At 43.9% G+C, this 17,365-nt stretch overlaps 1 protein-coding gene across 1 annotated transcript; it reads right to left on the reverse strand.

Annotated features, from left to right (window-relative positions):
* Positions 1 to 637: 637 nt before the first annotated feature.
* On the reverse strand, positions 638 to 13,970 carry LOC118775379 (sodium channel subunit beta-4-like). Its single transcript, XM_036525277.1, has 5 exons — positions 13,864 to 13,970; positions 3,960 to 4,123; positions 3,555 to 3,774; positions 2,411 to 2,540; positions 638 to 1,985 (listed from the first exon to the last, which is right to left on the reverse strand). Exons 1-5 carry the CDS (start codon positions 13,949 to 13,951, stop codon positions 1,889 to 1,891), a joined length of 699 nt encoding a protein of 232 aa, XP_036381170.1. The 5' UTR covers positions 13,952 to 13,970; the 3' UTR covers positions 638 to 1,888.
* Positions 13,971 to 17,365: the final 3,395 nt, after the last annotated feature.

Here is a 17,365-nt window from a genome sequence, read left to right on the forward strand (position 1 = left end):
GTTTTACACACAGTAGGCATAATTACAAAAAATCCCCCCCAATGGGGCTAATTATTTTCTACACAAAGACCATAATGCCATCATGTAGCCAGTGGTAAACTGGTTCTAAAACACCTCTGTAAAAGGTTCTATGGTAAAATACTGCACATATATTGTACATATATCGTAGATAATCAGTGATCTACCCTGTTCCTATGATCATGCAGCCAGTAAAAGCATAACCCCACACCTATCCTCTACGTCTAGACTAATTACATGGTAATTAACTTGTTGTGGTGTTGAATTTCATAGTGTCAGCAAACATTGACAGTGATGGCAGAATGCTTTTCTGCAAACCTAAGATGTATACAAGTATGGCCATTAGGCACTAGTGTCCTATCACAATGCAGTTCCAGCTAGTTGACTTTTGATGACATCCACTTCGATCAATTGACAAATAAAGTTCTATTTTAGCTCCACAAAGTATCAACAATAATGTATGTTTGACTGAAAACATTGTTCATCGGTTTCAAGAATGACATTAAACAAAATTTTATTTATAATAAATCATTTTACAAAGAGTATACCTTTCATAGTATGAATACAGCAAAATGTTTGCTATATATTGCCTCATGCAATAAAATTCTGGAAACTTTAATGACTTTGCCTGGCACAACAAAAATTGGGGGCCATCATAATACTCATCGTGTTATTTTAAGTAATTAAACAAATCATGTACTTTCTGTCATCTGTGTGCATAAAAAAGAAGCAAAAAGAAGTTTTCATGAACTTCAGAGGTATATGTTTCATACTGAATATTAAACATTAATTTCAATCTCAAAATATTTTTGAGGTCATTTTGGACTACTTTGGACAACCTGCTGTAGACTGTAAGCCACAAAAGAACATTGAAAGTACTTTGCCTCACCATTTAATAGTTTTTTGGAAACCTAAAGCTTGCTTGTGTTAAATTTAGAGGTTATACAGTCAACTACCTCAGACACCCTTATGAAATAGGCCACAAGCCAATTTGAACCTGGAGTCAAGCTGGGGTTGTTTGAAGCTGGAGTTGTTTGAAGCTGCTCTCATGTATGAGGCACCAGGTCCCATATAAGATACAATTATTGCATCTCTACAAATAGTTTTTCTATCACTTAAGCTAAACATCACTTTTGTGGCATGTTTAGCAAAAACACTATGGTAAAATAGAACATCATTAAAGATTCTTGAAATTGTTTAAATGCCAAATATCAGAAAAGCAGCATACCTATTTGTTGTATGAGATGACAACCAGTCACAGCGCATCCAGAGGGGCATAAGAGTACATTTTTAGTGGTATTCCAGTTTAAATATGTTGTAAAAATGTTTACAGACAAGAGAATTTTTCATTGTCTTTTTTTGACGTGTAATATTCAAATTTAAAATTGAAAACCCTGATGGTATATTGCATCCAAGTAATCGTATTTTTAATAGTTTTACAAAAAAATGGTGGTAAAATTCTGCTCAACCCCTACTTTGATATCTAGGTTTGATTTTTAATGGCAGTTAAACAAGCTTTGAAAAATGTGAAAGGAACGCATAATTCTTGTTAACAGTGAAAACAAGAGATATTTAGCTGAAATGTTGAAGAAAAACACATGTAGCAAAGTAGAGTTTATGGTACAATTAAGGCCATAAAATATGGTTGTGGGGGTGTGGTTTGATCCAGCCCAGACAGCACAGGGTGTATTGCATGTCTCCCAGTCTCAAGCATAGTTTACAAAATTATTAGTATTGTTATTGTTATTTTAATATGTAAAGAAATAAAACGTCCATTGTAGTAATGTTTCTAAATACCAGTTTAGCATATATATCTGCATGTATACATATACATGTGAAGACATATATACATATACACGCATGCATGTTTTCACGCCTTCTTTGGTGTCGCTTTAGAATCGGCTTTGGATCCTGAGAGACCGTTTTCTGTGTTATCAATTCCTGAGGAACTCACAAGGCACTCTTTACTGTGGGGGAGAGAAAGGGAAGGCAAAGAGTGTTAAAAATCACAGTTAAAACATTTCCGTGCAATAAATAAATAAAAAAAATACAGTCCTGTCCTATTATTGCCATAAAATGTAATCTGGCACTTTTGAATCCTTTACTTTCCTTAAACTCTCATTTTGTGTACTGCACTGTCTTTGGTTCCTTTGTGATCACATATTCCTTTGTCACTCGCTGTAATTTAATGGAATCTGTATGGCATGTACTCCCTGTGATTTCCTTATAATATTGCAATCATACAATGTTGTCTGCAAACTCCATTCCTTGTGTTTCTATCTCTCTTGAACCCCCACACAGCTACCCATCTTTGTCTTCCTTTACACCCTGAACCCTCCTCCCCCTTTAAACTCTCTCTTCCTCTGTCCCTCTCTCTCTCCCAATCACTCACTTCTTCTCTTCGATCTTGGCCATGACGAAGAGGACAAAGTTCTTCGTCAACATGAAGGCCACCAGCAAGCCGATTGCTCCACCCACAGCTGACACTATGATGATGGTCAGAGTGTTGTCCACTACCTTCACTGGAGAGGGGGAATGAGAGCGGGGAGTCAATGGAGGGCATGAACAGTCATGGAGAGGAAGCGAAAGAGAGACTGAGGAGAGATCTGAAGTTTAAAGAGAAACGCAGCTCCTTCCTGAAGTCATCAGTGGACTACTGTTAATTACAGAATTTAACACTAAAACAAACACTGAAATGTACGGGTAGAGTTGCATTTTGGATAAGCCTGGCAGCTAGTATGATAGTGTATTCTGAATTATCTAGCATGTGTGTTATTAAATATCCACACACAAACTGCGGAGAAGAATAACAAGCACCGATAGTGTTAAAAAAAACAGCGGTGATGTCACCTTCTGAGATGGAAGGGACAAAGACGTTTTCACAGATTTTGGAGCAGAATGACAAGACTAGAGAAGTTACAGTAAAAACTTCACTGATGTCACTTTCCAAGAATGCCGTTCTCCATGGTCCTCCATAATTCCATAGCCGAGATGAATGTGACTCAGTGTTCAGTTTATTAAAGAAAGAGCTCACTGACAACGTGTGGTTTGTTTCCTCCCTAAGACAGAGAGCAGAGTCTTTGTCTTGCTGACATACATCATTTTTCAAATGATCCATGTTCATTTCTCTCATCAGACTGGCCATGACCAAGTGGCGTACATAGATGTAGTTAATCAATTAATAATAATAATAATAATAATAATAATAATAATAATAATAATGTGTAACCATCTAGCTATTAGCACAGTCACCATCATCTGAGGTGGATTATTTAGTCTCACTGCAACATCCTCTGCGCTTGAACAGGACCAAATGCAATTCCATACACTCAAATGCATTGAATGACTATTTTGGACTACAAGTCCCATAGGGCACCACACTGTGTGCTGCTCAGCCATGTGACGAGGAGAAACTGACTAACGCATCCCATCCTGCACAGGTGGAACAGATGGCACAGAGCCAGCTGTGAAACAGGCCATTCTGACTCATTCTGACTACCAGCCATGTGTGCACTGAGGAGGCCTGTGCCACTCACATTCGTCCACCACACTGAGGGTGAAGATGGCACTGTGGTTTTTGCCCTTCTCCTTCGGGTTGCGTCCGAAGCAGGTGTACTGGCCGTCATCCTCAAAGGTGATGTTATGCAGCAGGATGGAGATGTTGTTGGTCTTGCTGTCACCCACGAACTCCACCCGCTCCCTGTAGATTTTAACGTCGGGTTTTGCCCCTTCCTCCGTGATCACCGAATCACACACCTATAGAGTGACATATACAGTCACATGTGTTGCTTCTGTTAGTAAAAGTCAAATTCAGCCAGCACTGGTAAAATAGCAATGCCCCATTTGGAGGCCGCAGGGTGGAGGGGGTCAACCCGTTTGTGTTACCAGACCAGTTCCTCCTTACCACAATGCCACCCAGAGGGGAGGTGGGTCCTCCTTACCTTCAGCATGGTGCCGTTGTCATTGAACTGCCACCTGAAGTACAGGTTCTTAATGCCAATGCAACTGGCGTAGGTACAGGGCAGCAGAACCGTGCTCCCGTTGACTGCCTCGAGGAAGGGTATCTTCCCCACCGACATCTCCAGGGCCTGGGCACCCCACACCCCTAGGAAGAGGGGGAGAGGGAAGGTCAGGGAGGTTGCAGAGGAGGGGGGAACACCCCATGGAAGGAGAGCGGCAGAGGAGATACAGACTGGGGGACATGGATGGCAGGAAGAGAAAAGAGTGACGGGATGAAGGGAGCGGGAAGGAAGATGAGCAGAAAGACAAAATGATGGAAAACACCTCACACGCTGAGATTAGTCCCCCAGCCACAGGTAGGAACAGCGTTCTCAGTGAATATCTGTTACACACAAACATCCCCTTGTTAACATGAATGCACTACATTAAAGCAGATTGGCTAATGTCAGATTGGCTAATCTCTGAAAACAGTATCAAGATCCTTAAAATGTGTGATTTTTTTATACAATTATATTATATTATATTATATTATATTATATTATATTATATTATAATAATATATAGCAGCAGAATATCTGGTGTTTAAACCATAATAATATAATGTCTCTGAGAACCCCCTCATCAGACCAGACGTTTGGATCCCTCCATTTGACAAAGTATGTCACAGTGGTAGCAGTGGGAGATGTCATTCATGCCATTACACGCACAGGACTCCACAGAGAATCTAGCGCTATTGTTCCGCTCTCATCGGAACGCACACACTCGGTTAATGTGCATTAACAAACACAACTGAACTAACAGCCCCACACTGGGCACTTAATCCAGTGAGGATTTAGGGCAGTTGTCACTGCCCTTTGTAGCCAAACTGTGTGTACAGAAGCCATTATGCTCAGAGGTGTATCTAGGCTGTTAATGCATTCTGAGAGACTGCTGTTGAGCTGCTTAGAGGTGACTACTTTGGCATGAACTCTGTTGCAGGTTGGCCTGTCACATGACTAAAAACTGTGACAAGCACGCGTTGACAGGTTCACTGCGCTGAAGCATTCATTTGGGCTTATCATTGACATGCTGGAGGTACATGAAAGAGAGAGAATAAGGGAGGGAACATGAGAAGGGAGAGGGGGAGTATGGAGAGAGAGATGTTTTGGAGCAAGTGTTTTTTATCATCCACAGTGCTATGGCCTCTAGACTTGCTATTTTCTCACCATGCAGTTTGGCATCAGAGACCGTCAAACACCGGACGCGGGCTAAATTTAAACCTTTCCCTCCTGTCTCAATAACTCAGTCCTGGGAACTGCTGCGGGCTTGTGGGAATAAACAGTGACTCAATACTGACATCACCTAAAACAGGGTCAGCATCAGGTCCCTGCCCTAGTCAGTATCCCTGTGGTTTAGACTGAGCAGAGGTCGTGTCAGGCCAGCAAGGTGGCCTGTCAGCAGAAATGCTGAGCCGTGGAGACCCCATATTCTTTCCGCCTTGACCTTTCACCTGTGCTGGTTCATTCAGAGGAGTGTTTTTTTTTGCACCGGCCCAGTCAATGACTTGTTAAACCTCCAATCTGAATGAAATGGAGTGCTGAGCTATTTCCTGTGTACTGGGCTCTGGATTGAGGTGTCTGCTATGAAAATAGTCCAATGTAATATGGTAATGTTGTTACAACTAGCTTCCCTGGTCTGACAACAAATCATTAAATGGCTAAATGGCTGTAAAGGGAATAACTAGCCAAACCTAATTTTGTGGTGTGTGTGTATACATATAGCAAACAAACAAACAAGCCCCAAAAGTGGCACAAAGCAAACCTTCTAATCCCAGATAGGCAAGATGAATTTCCTGACTTGCTTACACTGAGGATCTCCTCTCAGGGCAGCTCGGTTCTCTGGGCTCCACAGCCACCGGAGCCACAGGGGTGGGTTGTTCAGTTTAGTTTATTTGTATTAAAAATGGCACAAAGGGGATAATCCAACTCTTGGCTTCTTGGAGCTGAAGGTGAACAGGTGTCTCCAAAATGCCATTTTGCGCATCCCGGCAGCACAACAGCACAACAAAGCAACCTATCACTACAGTCTGTGAAGCCCCAAAAAAGCGTTCTGGTAAAAACAAACAGCAAAATGATGAAAGTCTTTGTTCACCCCAATGAACGCTGACTACTGGTATCCTCAGACTGCACCAAAACATGACACTGATTTTCTTAAATTCTTAAATGCCGTCATAGAATTGTACTGTTACCTCCCTTCTCCTCTTTAGTTCAGCGGTTCACATTTATAAGTTCAGATGGAAGAGAGGCTGCCTCTAGCTGCACATGCTGCATTATCAGCAGCATGTGCCAAATCAAAGAAACAAAACAGAAAAAAGGTATGTGCATCTGATGCGTTGTGACCCAATCCTAAAAACTTTACAAACTTGGTGGCTGGAAATTGGTGGTAATTCTTTAAGGTTGTACACACTATGAGAGCACTGACTCCTATCCTGGAAATGTCTCCTACAATGGCACTAATGATTCAGGATTTGGCTAATTGCCAAACTCTGTTGAATGCACTTCCGTTCAGTTACTCCAGAATGAGAGCATTCATCAAGCATATAAATGCAAACGTGCACTGTGCTGATCTGTTGGCCTCTCGGATGGCTCTCCTACCAAAGAGTGCAAGTAAGCAGAGTGGCCGTGAGGCTCGGCTCACACAGACCCCGTGGGCACAGCATTGAAGGGGCAACCTGGCTGTAAAGCTCGAAATGTCCTCGGATCAGGTATGCATACCTGTCACTCCTCCCCTTCTCCTGATCACTGCTCTCTCTGTGACAGGAGAAGTGCATCTCTGCAGAGAGGGAGAGGGTTTCACCTCCTGGAGTGCAGGAGGGAACAGCCAGCCAGAATGTAATGGTGTCCTACATTTCCCTTTCTCTTTCTCTCTCATGGTTCCCAGGGGTAAGCACTGGAACACACATTCATACACGTATTCTTACTGTGTGTGATTTATCGACTGGTGTGCGTACGTAAAGTCCCAACAGTACAAACAGAATGACCAGAAATGTAGAATGCAATCGCTAAATGCAAAAGCCTGAAATACTAGCACACTGTAAAACACACGTGCTGATTGGATTACACAGAGCATAATATACTTTACTTTGAATGTCAAAAGTTCAAACGTTTTTTTTTTTTTTTTTAAGTCTAAACATGGTCAGAGAACTGCAGGATAGTCTAATCTGTTAGGATACAAAATATATACTCATATGCTACTTTCCCTTCTCTCTCACTCTCTCTCTCTCTCACATTCACTCCATCCGAAGAACTCTGCAGCAGGCTGCAGTATGGCACAGTCCCTCCATCTTGACGCAGTGAGAGAGAGAGAGAGAGAGTGTGAAAAGAGGTAGAGAAAAAGAGATAGAGCTAAAGAGGAGGTAAGAGAGAGGACGTGTGCAGGAAATCACACTACATCCATGTGAATTACAACTTAAATGCAGATTGCACACAGAAATATGATTATTCATATGTTGTGCATATTTACGTTACTGTGGCCTCAGAAACCATCAATTAAGCAATGCAATAACACAATCAAAATGACCGTGGTAATTGTCCTGATCACTGCGCTCCGCACTGCACTGTAATCGAGATTCATTTCATTTCACCTATTCAAATGGAAACACAAAACTGTGTGAGTTACGGGGTTGACGTCAGGGATAGGTGTGCTGCTCGTCTGAATGCTGCTGGCTCTCCCGCAGCTCTTTGCAGCTGACTTGTCGCAGGAAAAATAGCCGCTGGTCCGCGGACAGTGTTTTGGAGCTAAGCCGAGTTTAATGCTCATTTACCAACTGCAAAATCAGGGGGGAAAATGAAAAACAAATTTTAAAAAAATTCAGATGATACCGTTGTGAATGACCTTCGGACAATTATGAATAATGGGTCTTACATTTCCATGTCCATTATTGTCATTTAGTAGACTTTCGTACTCAGAGTGACTAATTAAGCCGAACGTCACCACATCAGAATATGTGTCAGACCTAAATATTCCCATGTAAAGGCAACATAAAATAAGTGCAGTTATGTGTGACTTACATCCAGGTGTTTCATTTCAGGTGTTTTTTTCTGTTATTTACTTTATAACCACAATTTAAAAAGTCGATTTCAAAATCAAATGCACCAACAGCGCAGTAGCAAAGCAGCTACCAAAAAAAGACGTCCTGAAGGTAATTACAGCACGGGACATAGGTATGTAGGACACCCAGGTAAACAGGGTATTCAGGTGAGAGGGCATGCAGGTAAATGGTCCTGCAGGTGTGTCCCTCACTTTCCCCAGCTCCCTCTCTCTGCTCTTACCCCAAACTTTGGGTTTTTTCTGTCCTTGACAACAGATCAGCTTGCCCACCCCTAGTCCTAACCACAACCATTTAGTGTTAAATTTTGATTCTGATCCAGGATCAGTTGCTAAGGGCAAAAAAGTGCCCACGCCATATTCCTCACTCTATTCTTCCCACCCCATCTCTTTCATCTTCTCTCTCTCAGCAGCAGGACAGATTATCAATAACTGAGTCAAGGTTGACTCTCTCTCCATCTTTCTCTTCTCTGTCTCCTCTTTCTCTATTCACTTCAGTTCAATTCTTTATGTGCTTCTTCATGTGCTTTACTGCCATGACAAATGTAGGCAAACACATTCATATTGTCAAAGCAGTATACAATATGAAACGGGTAATAATAATACAGTAGTGACAATCAATAACAAACATACACAATTTACATCTTTAATTTTGATGATAATAATAATAATAATAATAATAAGAAGAAGAAGAAGAAGAAGAAGAAGAAGAAGGAGAAGAATAGCAAAACAGAAATTAAGATATAATTACATGCATGACTCTCCCTGTCTCCTTTCTCTATCTCTTTCTTTATTCGAACAGTGGTTTCTCTGATAGGGACGCTAACTTTCTTGTCAAAAAAAAGCCATTATGGATCCATACATTACATTAGGAACAATCAAGCAATGATAAATACAACAGGGTTGAATTGAATAATCCCTACTCCCTACTCCCTACTAAGACACTCAAGAGGTGAATTACTATTCTGTCCCTCTCTCTCAACTCCCCTGTCTAGCCCACAACGCTTTCTCAACGCTTTCTCAATGCTTTCACAACATTGTCCATGTTGCACTGATGAATAGGATTAAAGGAACCTTCACTCTTTAATATGTCCTTATATGGAATCAAGGACGGGGACAGCACTCCAGAAACACTGTCACAAACAACCCATTGAAAGTCCGCTCTTCTGTCACACTGCGTGAACCGCCTCTGCACTGTGCATCAGTGTCAGCCGCACATTGGAGCAGCTCAGAGCAGAGACCTGGGTATGCAATGGGGCTAAATTACAAAGTGTTTGTTTACTCCCCTCTTTCAATCCACCCTGGGCTTCTTTTTGGGTTAGTTGTTTTGGGTGAGGCAGAATTAAGCACAAAAGGACATTTTTCTGAATGCTACACTCTATTGCACAATCCATTGGAAGAAAATGAATATGATGCAGCTGTTCCCTGAACAACAATAAACCATGCACACTAGTGTATTATGTGGGCAGCTCAATCAAACACACTCATTCAAACCTTGTGTTAAACAGCCAGTGCCTCAGCGGGCCAAGATTGGCTCTTTCTTTCATTGTGAAAAAAAAAAAAACATGTTGCTGACTGCTTTGCCAGCAACGCTTTAAGGCCAGCACAGTTAGAATTTTCCAATGATAGATGAAGTCATGTCCTGCACAAAGTCCCTTTTCATTCTTTTGTTTAAAGCTACACATTCCCCCCTCTTTCCTGTCTGCTGTGGTGTACCCCACTGCATCTGTGCGTGTGTGCATGCATGGGTAGTCAGGTATCTGTGTCTTTGATGTTGAAGATTATTACAGTCTTACACCACTTACTTTGACCCCAGTCAAGTTACTGTTGCCCAGCAAGCACATAGCATTAGCACACCAGTGAAACAGCACAGCAACAGCAATGATGGGAAAGTGACAAACTAAGCAGCATTACACCAGCCCTCTGTCCCCCCTCGGTCCCCCCTCTGTCCCCCCTCTGTCCCCCCGCAGCCCCCCCTCGGTCCCCCCTCTGTCCCCCCGCGGCCCCCCCTCGGTCCCCCCTCTGTCCCCCCACGGCCCCCCCTCGGTCCCCCCTCTGTCCCCCCGCGGTCCCCCCTCTGTCCCCCCGCGGCCCCCCCTCTGTCCCCCCACACTCGTGCCGTTGGCACTCAGTGTGAGAGCGAGCACAGGGAGCCGACAAGGCGGAATGAAAAGACACATTTTCCCAGCTGTCAGAGAGATCAGTGCCATGTTACACTATTTGTTTACGCAGCAGAAGTGCTTGCTCAGGGTGACTTACACTTGACGTGTCGTGTATTTGTACAGCTTGATCCTACTGGACAAACTTGCCTTAGGCACGTCGATCAAGGGCAAGGGGACAACCAGTTTAGAACCGGGACCCACCATCTTCTCATCAAGACACCATCCTGCACTGTGGGTTTAAAGGCAGTCCAAAAATAGTTTGAGGAGAGGTTTTGCCCTGCTCCTTCACTGCCCCCACTCCAGTCTTGAGCCCAAAGAGTGGTCTCGCCCATTGGATATCATAGGAATACTGTAAGCTTCTACAGTGAAAGAAAGCTTCCACTAATTACCATATTTTTCCCTATTGTTTTCATTGGATGTCAGACTGTTTTTGTCCATAAGTATCTGCCATTCCGCTCATTTTCCATGCCTGGTCTCCTAAGAGCAATCTACAGAAACATTGAAGTTCAAATTTGATTCACCCACTTCAAAGTTACTTAAAAAAAATCATTAAAGGCACTTTACCACCTAAAGTTTATCTGAGAGAAAAATTGTTTTCCTGGATTTATAAATCATTTATGAATCAATAAAAGTATCAATTATACTGTGCTTGATACATCCGGCTAAATTCTTCCCTTGGGTCAGCTTACAAATATAGACCTTTATCATAAATTCCAGCACTTTACATGAAAGAAGAGGGCAATCCTACACATCTAATGACTAGATATCCTACATTTCTTAAATTCTCTAACACAGAATAATTTTAAGGTTATGTTGAATCATATTGTAATGAAATGTCATACCAAAGTGAAAGCCTGACAGGGTACTGGGGTATGTGGGGGTATCTGCAGCGTGTCAGTGCAGACAGCTAAGACATTGCGTCAGCACGGGGGCCCGTTAACAGGTCAGAGACATTTTGGCAAGCCACACAGCTGCGCTACAAAGCTGCCCTTAATTTAGAACTGTGGGAACCGGTATTATTCAACGAGGAAAGGCTGTGCAAGCAGCACTCTGTGAATCCGACTTCCTGCAGGAGTCCGGAAAGCAATTTCATCGGCCATTGATAAGTGCGTATCGTTATTCATTTCCATGGCAGATGCCCTTATCCAAGGTATTTTTTAATCACCAATTTGTAAAGTCAGGTTTGGATAGGAAAAACCAGGTTAGCGTCCTTCCTCAAGGGTATAACAGTGTCCAGCAATGGACTCAAAGCTATGACCGTCCAGTTACAAGATAATCATTTGTCCATTCACCCTACTGCCCCTTTTGTTCCAAACCTCTGGTGCATGCATTGGCAAAGAGACATTAGGAGCAAAGGAAATGAGAATTTAACAAAGCTGTGATGATGAACTCATCTGAGCAAAGGACATGTTTCTGCCTTGTTAAGTCATTAAACCGCTTCTATAAAGAGTCTATGAAGCCATTAACACATTTCCAAAAAGCATAAGGCTGCCCCCAGCTCTTAAAGAGGGGAAAAAAGAGTATTATGATAAAGAGGACATTGTGTGCATCTCAGCTAATGCAGTGTGATAGCTAACATTACTGCAACATTATAGCAATGTTATGAAGCTGCTACAATGACACAGAAACACTGAGAATATTGGGTGCTTGCTGACATTTTCAAAGTAGTGGAAAATTGGTGCTACTGCAACAGTTTAAGAACAAGTGAACACATTTTATCATAAAGTGACCACAAAAAATACTTTTTTAAATCAATGCATCAATTATCACATTGATGATAATTATTTTTGGAAAAAATATTTTTTAAAGTATTTTTAATGCTTTTTAATGCTTTAGTCAAAAGCATACTTTATTATAAAGATGATAGCTTTGGATTAATAGTAATATTTTAATAAAAAGCATATACAGTAGGAAAACAACCCTATGCTGATCAAACTGAGAAATACTTAATCTGAGAGAATAAATTCCATACACTGTCCCTGCATCATTATTCTCTGCTGCATCGCATAATGTTCTGCATATATTTGTCTCCTAATGTCTTTTTAGGTTCAGAATGTATTCGCTGGGCCAACGCCTTTATTTAGCAAATTGCTAAGCATTCAATTTTTCATAGCAGTCACACATGCAGCAACCATTCAGCTGGGCTGCTTATTAGACCAGAGAAAGAAGTTATCTCGCCAGGGGTGCGACTGCATTGCCCCACCCAGGAACACACATCTGTTATTTCACAACTGAGACTTTTTTTCTGCACGTTCATCCACTTTCAGATTTTGTGGGGTGTTGCGTTGACATTGAGTTTATGCTCCTGGATGAATTTCTCCCCGGCCCGGTGCGGTCATCATGGCTCTGGTGTACTAGGGGGATCGGAGGGCTTCAGAGATGGTGACTGAGTTTGAGAATGAGATAGTGAATGAGCCTTCAAGTTATGCGATATTCTCTTGACCTTAGACTGCCTCCTTACGGGAACTCTGTTTTTCTAAAGTCTGTTAACACTCTGTAGTCTGTCAGCCCTCCTGCCTCCAAAATGAAGAAACACACTCGTTGCATTACAGTCACTTGTCAGGAGAGAGAGAGAGAGAAGACAAGAGCATAAATTCAGGGTCCCTGCCATGTCTACCTCCCAAATTCTTCCAGCAGACACTGCAGTCCTGCACCCAAAGCCCCCCAAACGCAGAGGAAGGGCCGCTGGTCAGAGCGCATGAGCTCGGATCAGATCTCCCAGCACAGCACAAGGGTGACCCTCACTCCCACCTAGGGAAGCCCCCCACTATTCTCCATTCCCTGTCTCTATTGAATGACAGCAGCTCCCAGCAGCATCCAACAACATGCACTACTGCTAAGCCTTACACACGTTTGCCTACAGGGGGCTGACCGCAGCATTGAGTGACAATATGACTGAGCTTAGCAAGGAGCATGGCCAGCGATGAGCCTCCAGCCGTGTCTGCCACCAATCCTCCAGTCCTGAGCCCACGCTGTCCCCAGTGGTGGACAGGTAAGAGGGTAAGGCGGTAAGGGGGTTCAGCAGCAACAACTTTTCAAGTGGTCATTGTTTATTTGTGGCTGATATAATGTGCGTTTAATGCAGGGCGCAGGCGCACACACGCTCCTGCACCGACTCACACTCGCGCATCTGGAAGGGTTCCCAGTACTGCACCGTATATGCATCCCACACTGCTTCTCCCCGCTCCCCCAAAAAACAGAACAGAAACTCACACATCAAAAAAAGCCACAGCACCATCAAGAGGCTCCTCTGTATTGCCTGCAATGCGAGACCAGTCCCACTCACCATGGGCAAAATCACTGACAGCTCTTTACTTTTCTAACAGCCTGCAAGCAGAAACAGACACAGGAGACTTCTCTGAGGTAGGCAGGTGCAGCACACGCATACACTGACTCAGCTAAAAACACAGCAAAGCAACAAGTAAACTGGCATGCAGCCTTCGGGTGACTCGTGCAAATTGGGGGCAAGTTTTTGAGGGAATCGGTCCTCCATTCCAGCTGTGCATCCAGCCACCAACGTGTGACAGGAAGAGTGAGAGACAGATAGAGCCAAGGAAATGTGGAGAAGGAGGGAGAGAGAGAGAGAGAGAGAGAACGGGACAGAGGAGGAAGGGTGATTAAGAGTCTGAGCTCTTACCCAGCAGCACGGCGACGAGCAGCCCGGCGAGGGCTGTGTCCCCAGGAAGACAGCTCTGGGGCTCGGCTCTTCTTCTCCGGCGCTCCATGTTGGACTCCTGCACTCCGCTGTCTGCCTGCCCGTCACAGCCCCCCAAACACTTTGAGAGGAAGTTGAGGGTGGACAGAAGGGGGTGGAGGGAAGGGGTGCAGAGACGAGGTGGGGGGGTGGGGGTGGGCGGTACGCAGCTTCGCCCCCACCCCAAAAAAAAAAAGGAGCAGAAAAACCAAGGGTGGGTTTAACTAGCTGCTCCAGCTCACGCCCCTCAGATGGAGAGGAACGAGCCCCTTATCTTCTTGCGGACAGGGTCCCAGGAAAAGAAGGAGTCAGAGGGAGAGACTGAGAGCGCCGGGACGAGGAAGGGAGAGAGAGAGCGGAGAGGAGAAGCTGCAGTGCCGACTGCATGTGTGTGGGAGGGGGGCCCCCAAAAGCCACAGGGTCCAGCTGCGCTTTGCTCTCGGGTGACGAGGAGGAACGGCGCGGGAGATCGGGAGAGTGAGGCGAGTGGAGCGGTCAGCAGGCAGCGTGTGTCTCCCCGCTGCTGGGATGAGCGGTGAGCTGTGGCGTGCAGGACGGCGGAGGAGAGTCAGAGACGAGCGCACCTGCAGATCAGATCTCACAGGCTCTCTGGGATGAGTCCCGGCACAGGAGGGGACAGCTATTCCCCAGCCTGCAGCTGCCAAAAGATTCAGCCCTCTCTCTGTCCCCCTCCCTACCTCTTACTCTCTCGATCTCTCTCTCCCTCAGTCTCTCTCTTCCTCTTGCTCTCTCTCTATTTCTCAATAGCTGGACCTTATTCAACTTTTCCTTGCTCTCCTTTTTTGGCTCAGTGCCCCTCTCTCCCTCTCTCTCTCTCGCTCTCTCAGTGCAGTGTCCTGGGCGCACTTGTAAATGCAGGCAGTTTTGTGCTAAGGAGTGCGATATCTGAGGGATTTCTGCAATGCAGGTCCAAGCCCTCAGAGTAGAGCTGGATTAACTAGAACACACCTTGTTTAGACTATTTCATATAGAAACAGACATATATAGAAAGATGTGATATATATTGAGGCACACATAAGCACATGTGCATCCAGGGTAAAAGGCGTTTTATTAGCATAATGCATTAAAGGCTTTGAATGTCATAATATTCAAAAAGTTAAGTATAGAGATATGTAGATATTTCTTATATAATATAAACACATGAAATATCCTTTTACATATCTCTTTGACAGGACAGGTCACTGCATATGCAGCTTAGTCACAGCCTAACTTTACAACTTTTCAAACTGTCTGTCAAACTGTTATTTTATCTGTTGGTTTTCTGGTTAAGAACATGGACAGGAAACAAAGCCCCAAAGTTAGTGGTAATCCAGTTCCTCACTGAGCTTCATGTGTTCACAACCTGCTGACTGCACCTCCACTTTATCTCAAACAGTGTGTGTGTGTGTGTGTGTGTGTGCGTGTGTGTCTGTGCATATGTGTGTGTTGCGTGTGTGTGTGTTTACCTACAGTACAATGTGACCCTGACTTTCAGCTCTCTCTCTCTCTCCCTAGCTCTCTCAGTTTCTCCCCTGATAGATGGAGTTAGATTTCAAGTGACTCTGCACTTTTCTCTCTGTTTCTCTCTTCCTCTTTCCATCACTCATCCTGTCATTTCCCCCCTCTCTCCATCTGGGCCAGGGCAGGTGTCATGTTCTCCTCACTCAGGGCATTTCCCAGTAGGAGCCCAGGGAAGGCCATGTGTGCAAAGGACACTGGGAAAGGATAGAGAGGGGTGGCAGGGTACTCGTGAGCCCTCCGAAAGGTCAGTCCATCTGACACATAATGTTCTCATAACATCACTGGGGCAACATTGCATCAATCTCACATCAGTCTTAACAGGATACAGTGCTGTGTTGGGGTTGGAATGTCAAGTCACCCATAATGTGTCTATGACGGGAGCCATATAAAAATAAAACTTGAAAACTGGCTCAGAATATGTATATATACATATATACATTATCACATTATATATATATATATATTATATTATACGTACCATGTAAAAATTCCACTTGCAATGTGCACTTGTGGTGTTCATTAGATTTATGAGTAGAAAAAAAATCACTGTGAATTGTGAGTCTTTGTGCGGCACGTACACAGACCCATATCCCTGCTGCATATTGGTTTTAATGGTGACAACTTTCACACTGTACCTTGTAAAATGTAACCTTTTATATAACCTATATACTGTATAGGTAACCTAAATGTGCAGTCACAAACTCAGTGATTTGTCCTCTCTGAAATAAAAAATTAGTAAAATTCTTAGTCAAATATACAGTATGAAGCAACCATTTCTGCTGTTCCCTCCCTCCAGAATTCCCCATGTCCTGCATACTGTTTAACAAATCAGAGACAGGACACACACAGTTTGTAATAGCAAGTTCATTTCATTTTTCTTCGTCTGACGGGGGTTTTAGCACGGTGCGATGTTCCACGTGGGGGTCTGAGTGATTTATGAGGTCACCCAGACTGAGTTATTCTGTGCCTCAAACCCTCCCTTTTTATCACACACCTACCAGAGCTGCTGTGGAGTGACCTTGGGAACAGCGGCTTAACGTGCATACAACTTTTGCAACATAGGCAAGCACTTCCCATGATGCAATCTGCTTCATGCCGCATGAGAGGGGAGAGGGTGGGAAAGACAAAGAGATGGATGGATGGATGGATCAATGGATGAATGGCTACAGCAGGAGCAAGAATGAGGGACTGGGAAAAGCGGGCAGCAGTATGAGGGACCAGATGAAAAAGCTCATAATATTTTATTTAAAAATGTGTGCCCCACGATTAAAGTGCATCCATGGCTCAAAATCAATTATCCTACAGTTATCGTGTAGGGCTATTTAATTTCATTCAGCTTAAAATGTGTGTTAAGATTAATATTATATAATAAAATTAATTAAATATTTCCAAAATATTAATTCAAAGGGTACTGCTGGGCATGTATTTAAGTGCCTGGAATGATCAATGAAACCATGATAAGCAGGAACATGGACTGACAAAGTGACAAAAACGGGAGGGTGGAGAATGCAGAGAAACTTCATTCAGGCCAGTGCCTGCACCGGGAAAAGGAAGATGATGCAGCAAAACTCTTCGTCAGTGAGCGAGGGTGCGGTGGGGGGGGGGGGGGGGGGGCGGGCATGAGAGTGTAGGACTGCAGGAGAGAGAGAAGTGAAAGTCTGACTCTCTCTCTCTTCCTCTCTACCTCTTTTCCTTTCCCTCTCCTTTCTCTCTCTTCTCCCCTCTCTCTCTTTCCCTTTCCCCCGTTCTCTTCTTCACTCCCTTCCTCCCTCTTTCTCTCCCTCTCCCCGCTGTTTTTCTCTTTCCCTCTCTCTTCGCCCGTCACTCTCTCTTCCTCTGCAGTCCGGGAAGCTGCTGCATTTACATTCATCTTAAAATTGTGACCTTCCTTGTCCCAAGACAAACTCCCCGGTGTGCCAGAGAA

The sequence above is a fragment of the Megalops cyprinoides genome, chromosome 3, assembly GCF_013368585.1.
Source record: "Megalops cyprinoides isolate fMegCyp1 chromosome 3, fMegCyp1.pri, whole genome shotgun sequence".
NCBI lineage: Eukaryota > Metazoa > Chordata > Actinopteri > Elopiformes > Megalopidae > Megalops > Megalops cyprinoides.

What these genes read in the sequence shown, in the direction of transcription:
- LOC118775379 (XM_036525277.1), bottom strand. Translation starts at nt 13,951, where the DNA reads ATGGAGCGCCGGAGAAGAAGAGCCGAGCCCCAGAGCTGTCTTCCTGGG. An exon ending in ACAACGGCACCATGCTGAAG is followed by an intron (nt 3,775 to 3,959) that starts GTAAGGAGGACC and finishes GTCACTCTATAG; the next exon opens with GTGTGTGATTCGGTGATCAC. An exon ending in CCTCAGTGTGGTGGACGAAT is followed by an intron (nt 2,541 to 3,554) that starts GTGAGTGGCACA and finishes CCCCCTCTCCAG; the next exon opens with TGAAGGTAGTGGACAACACT.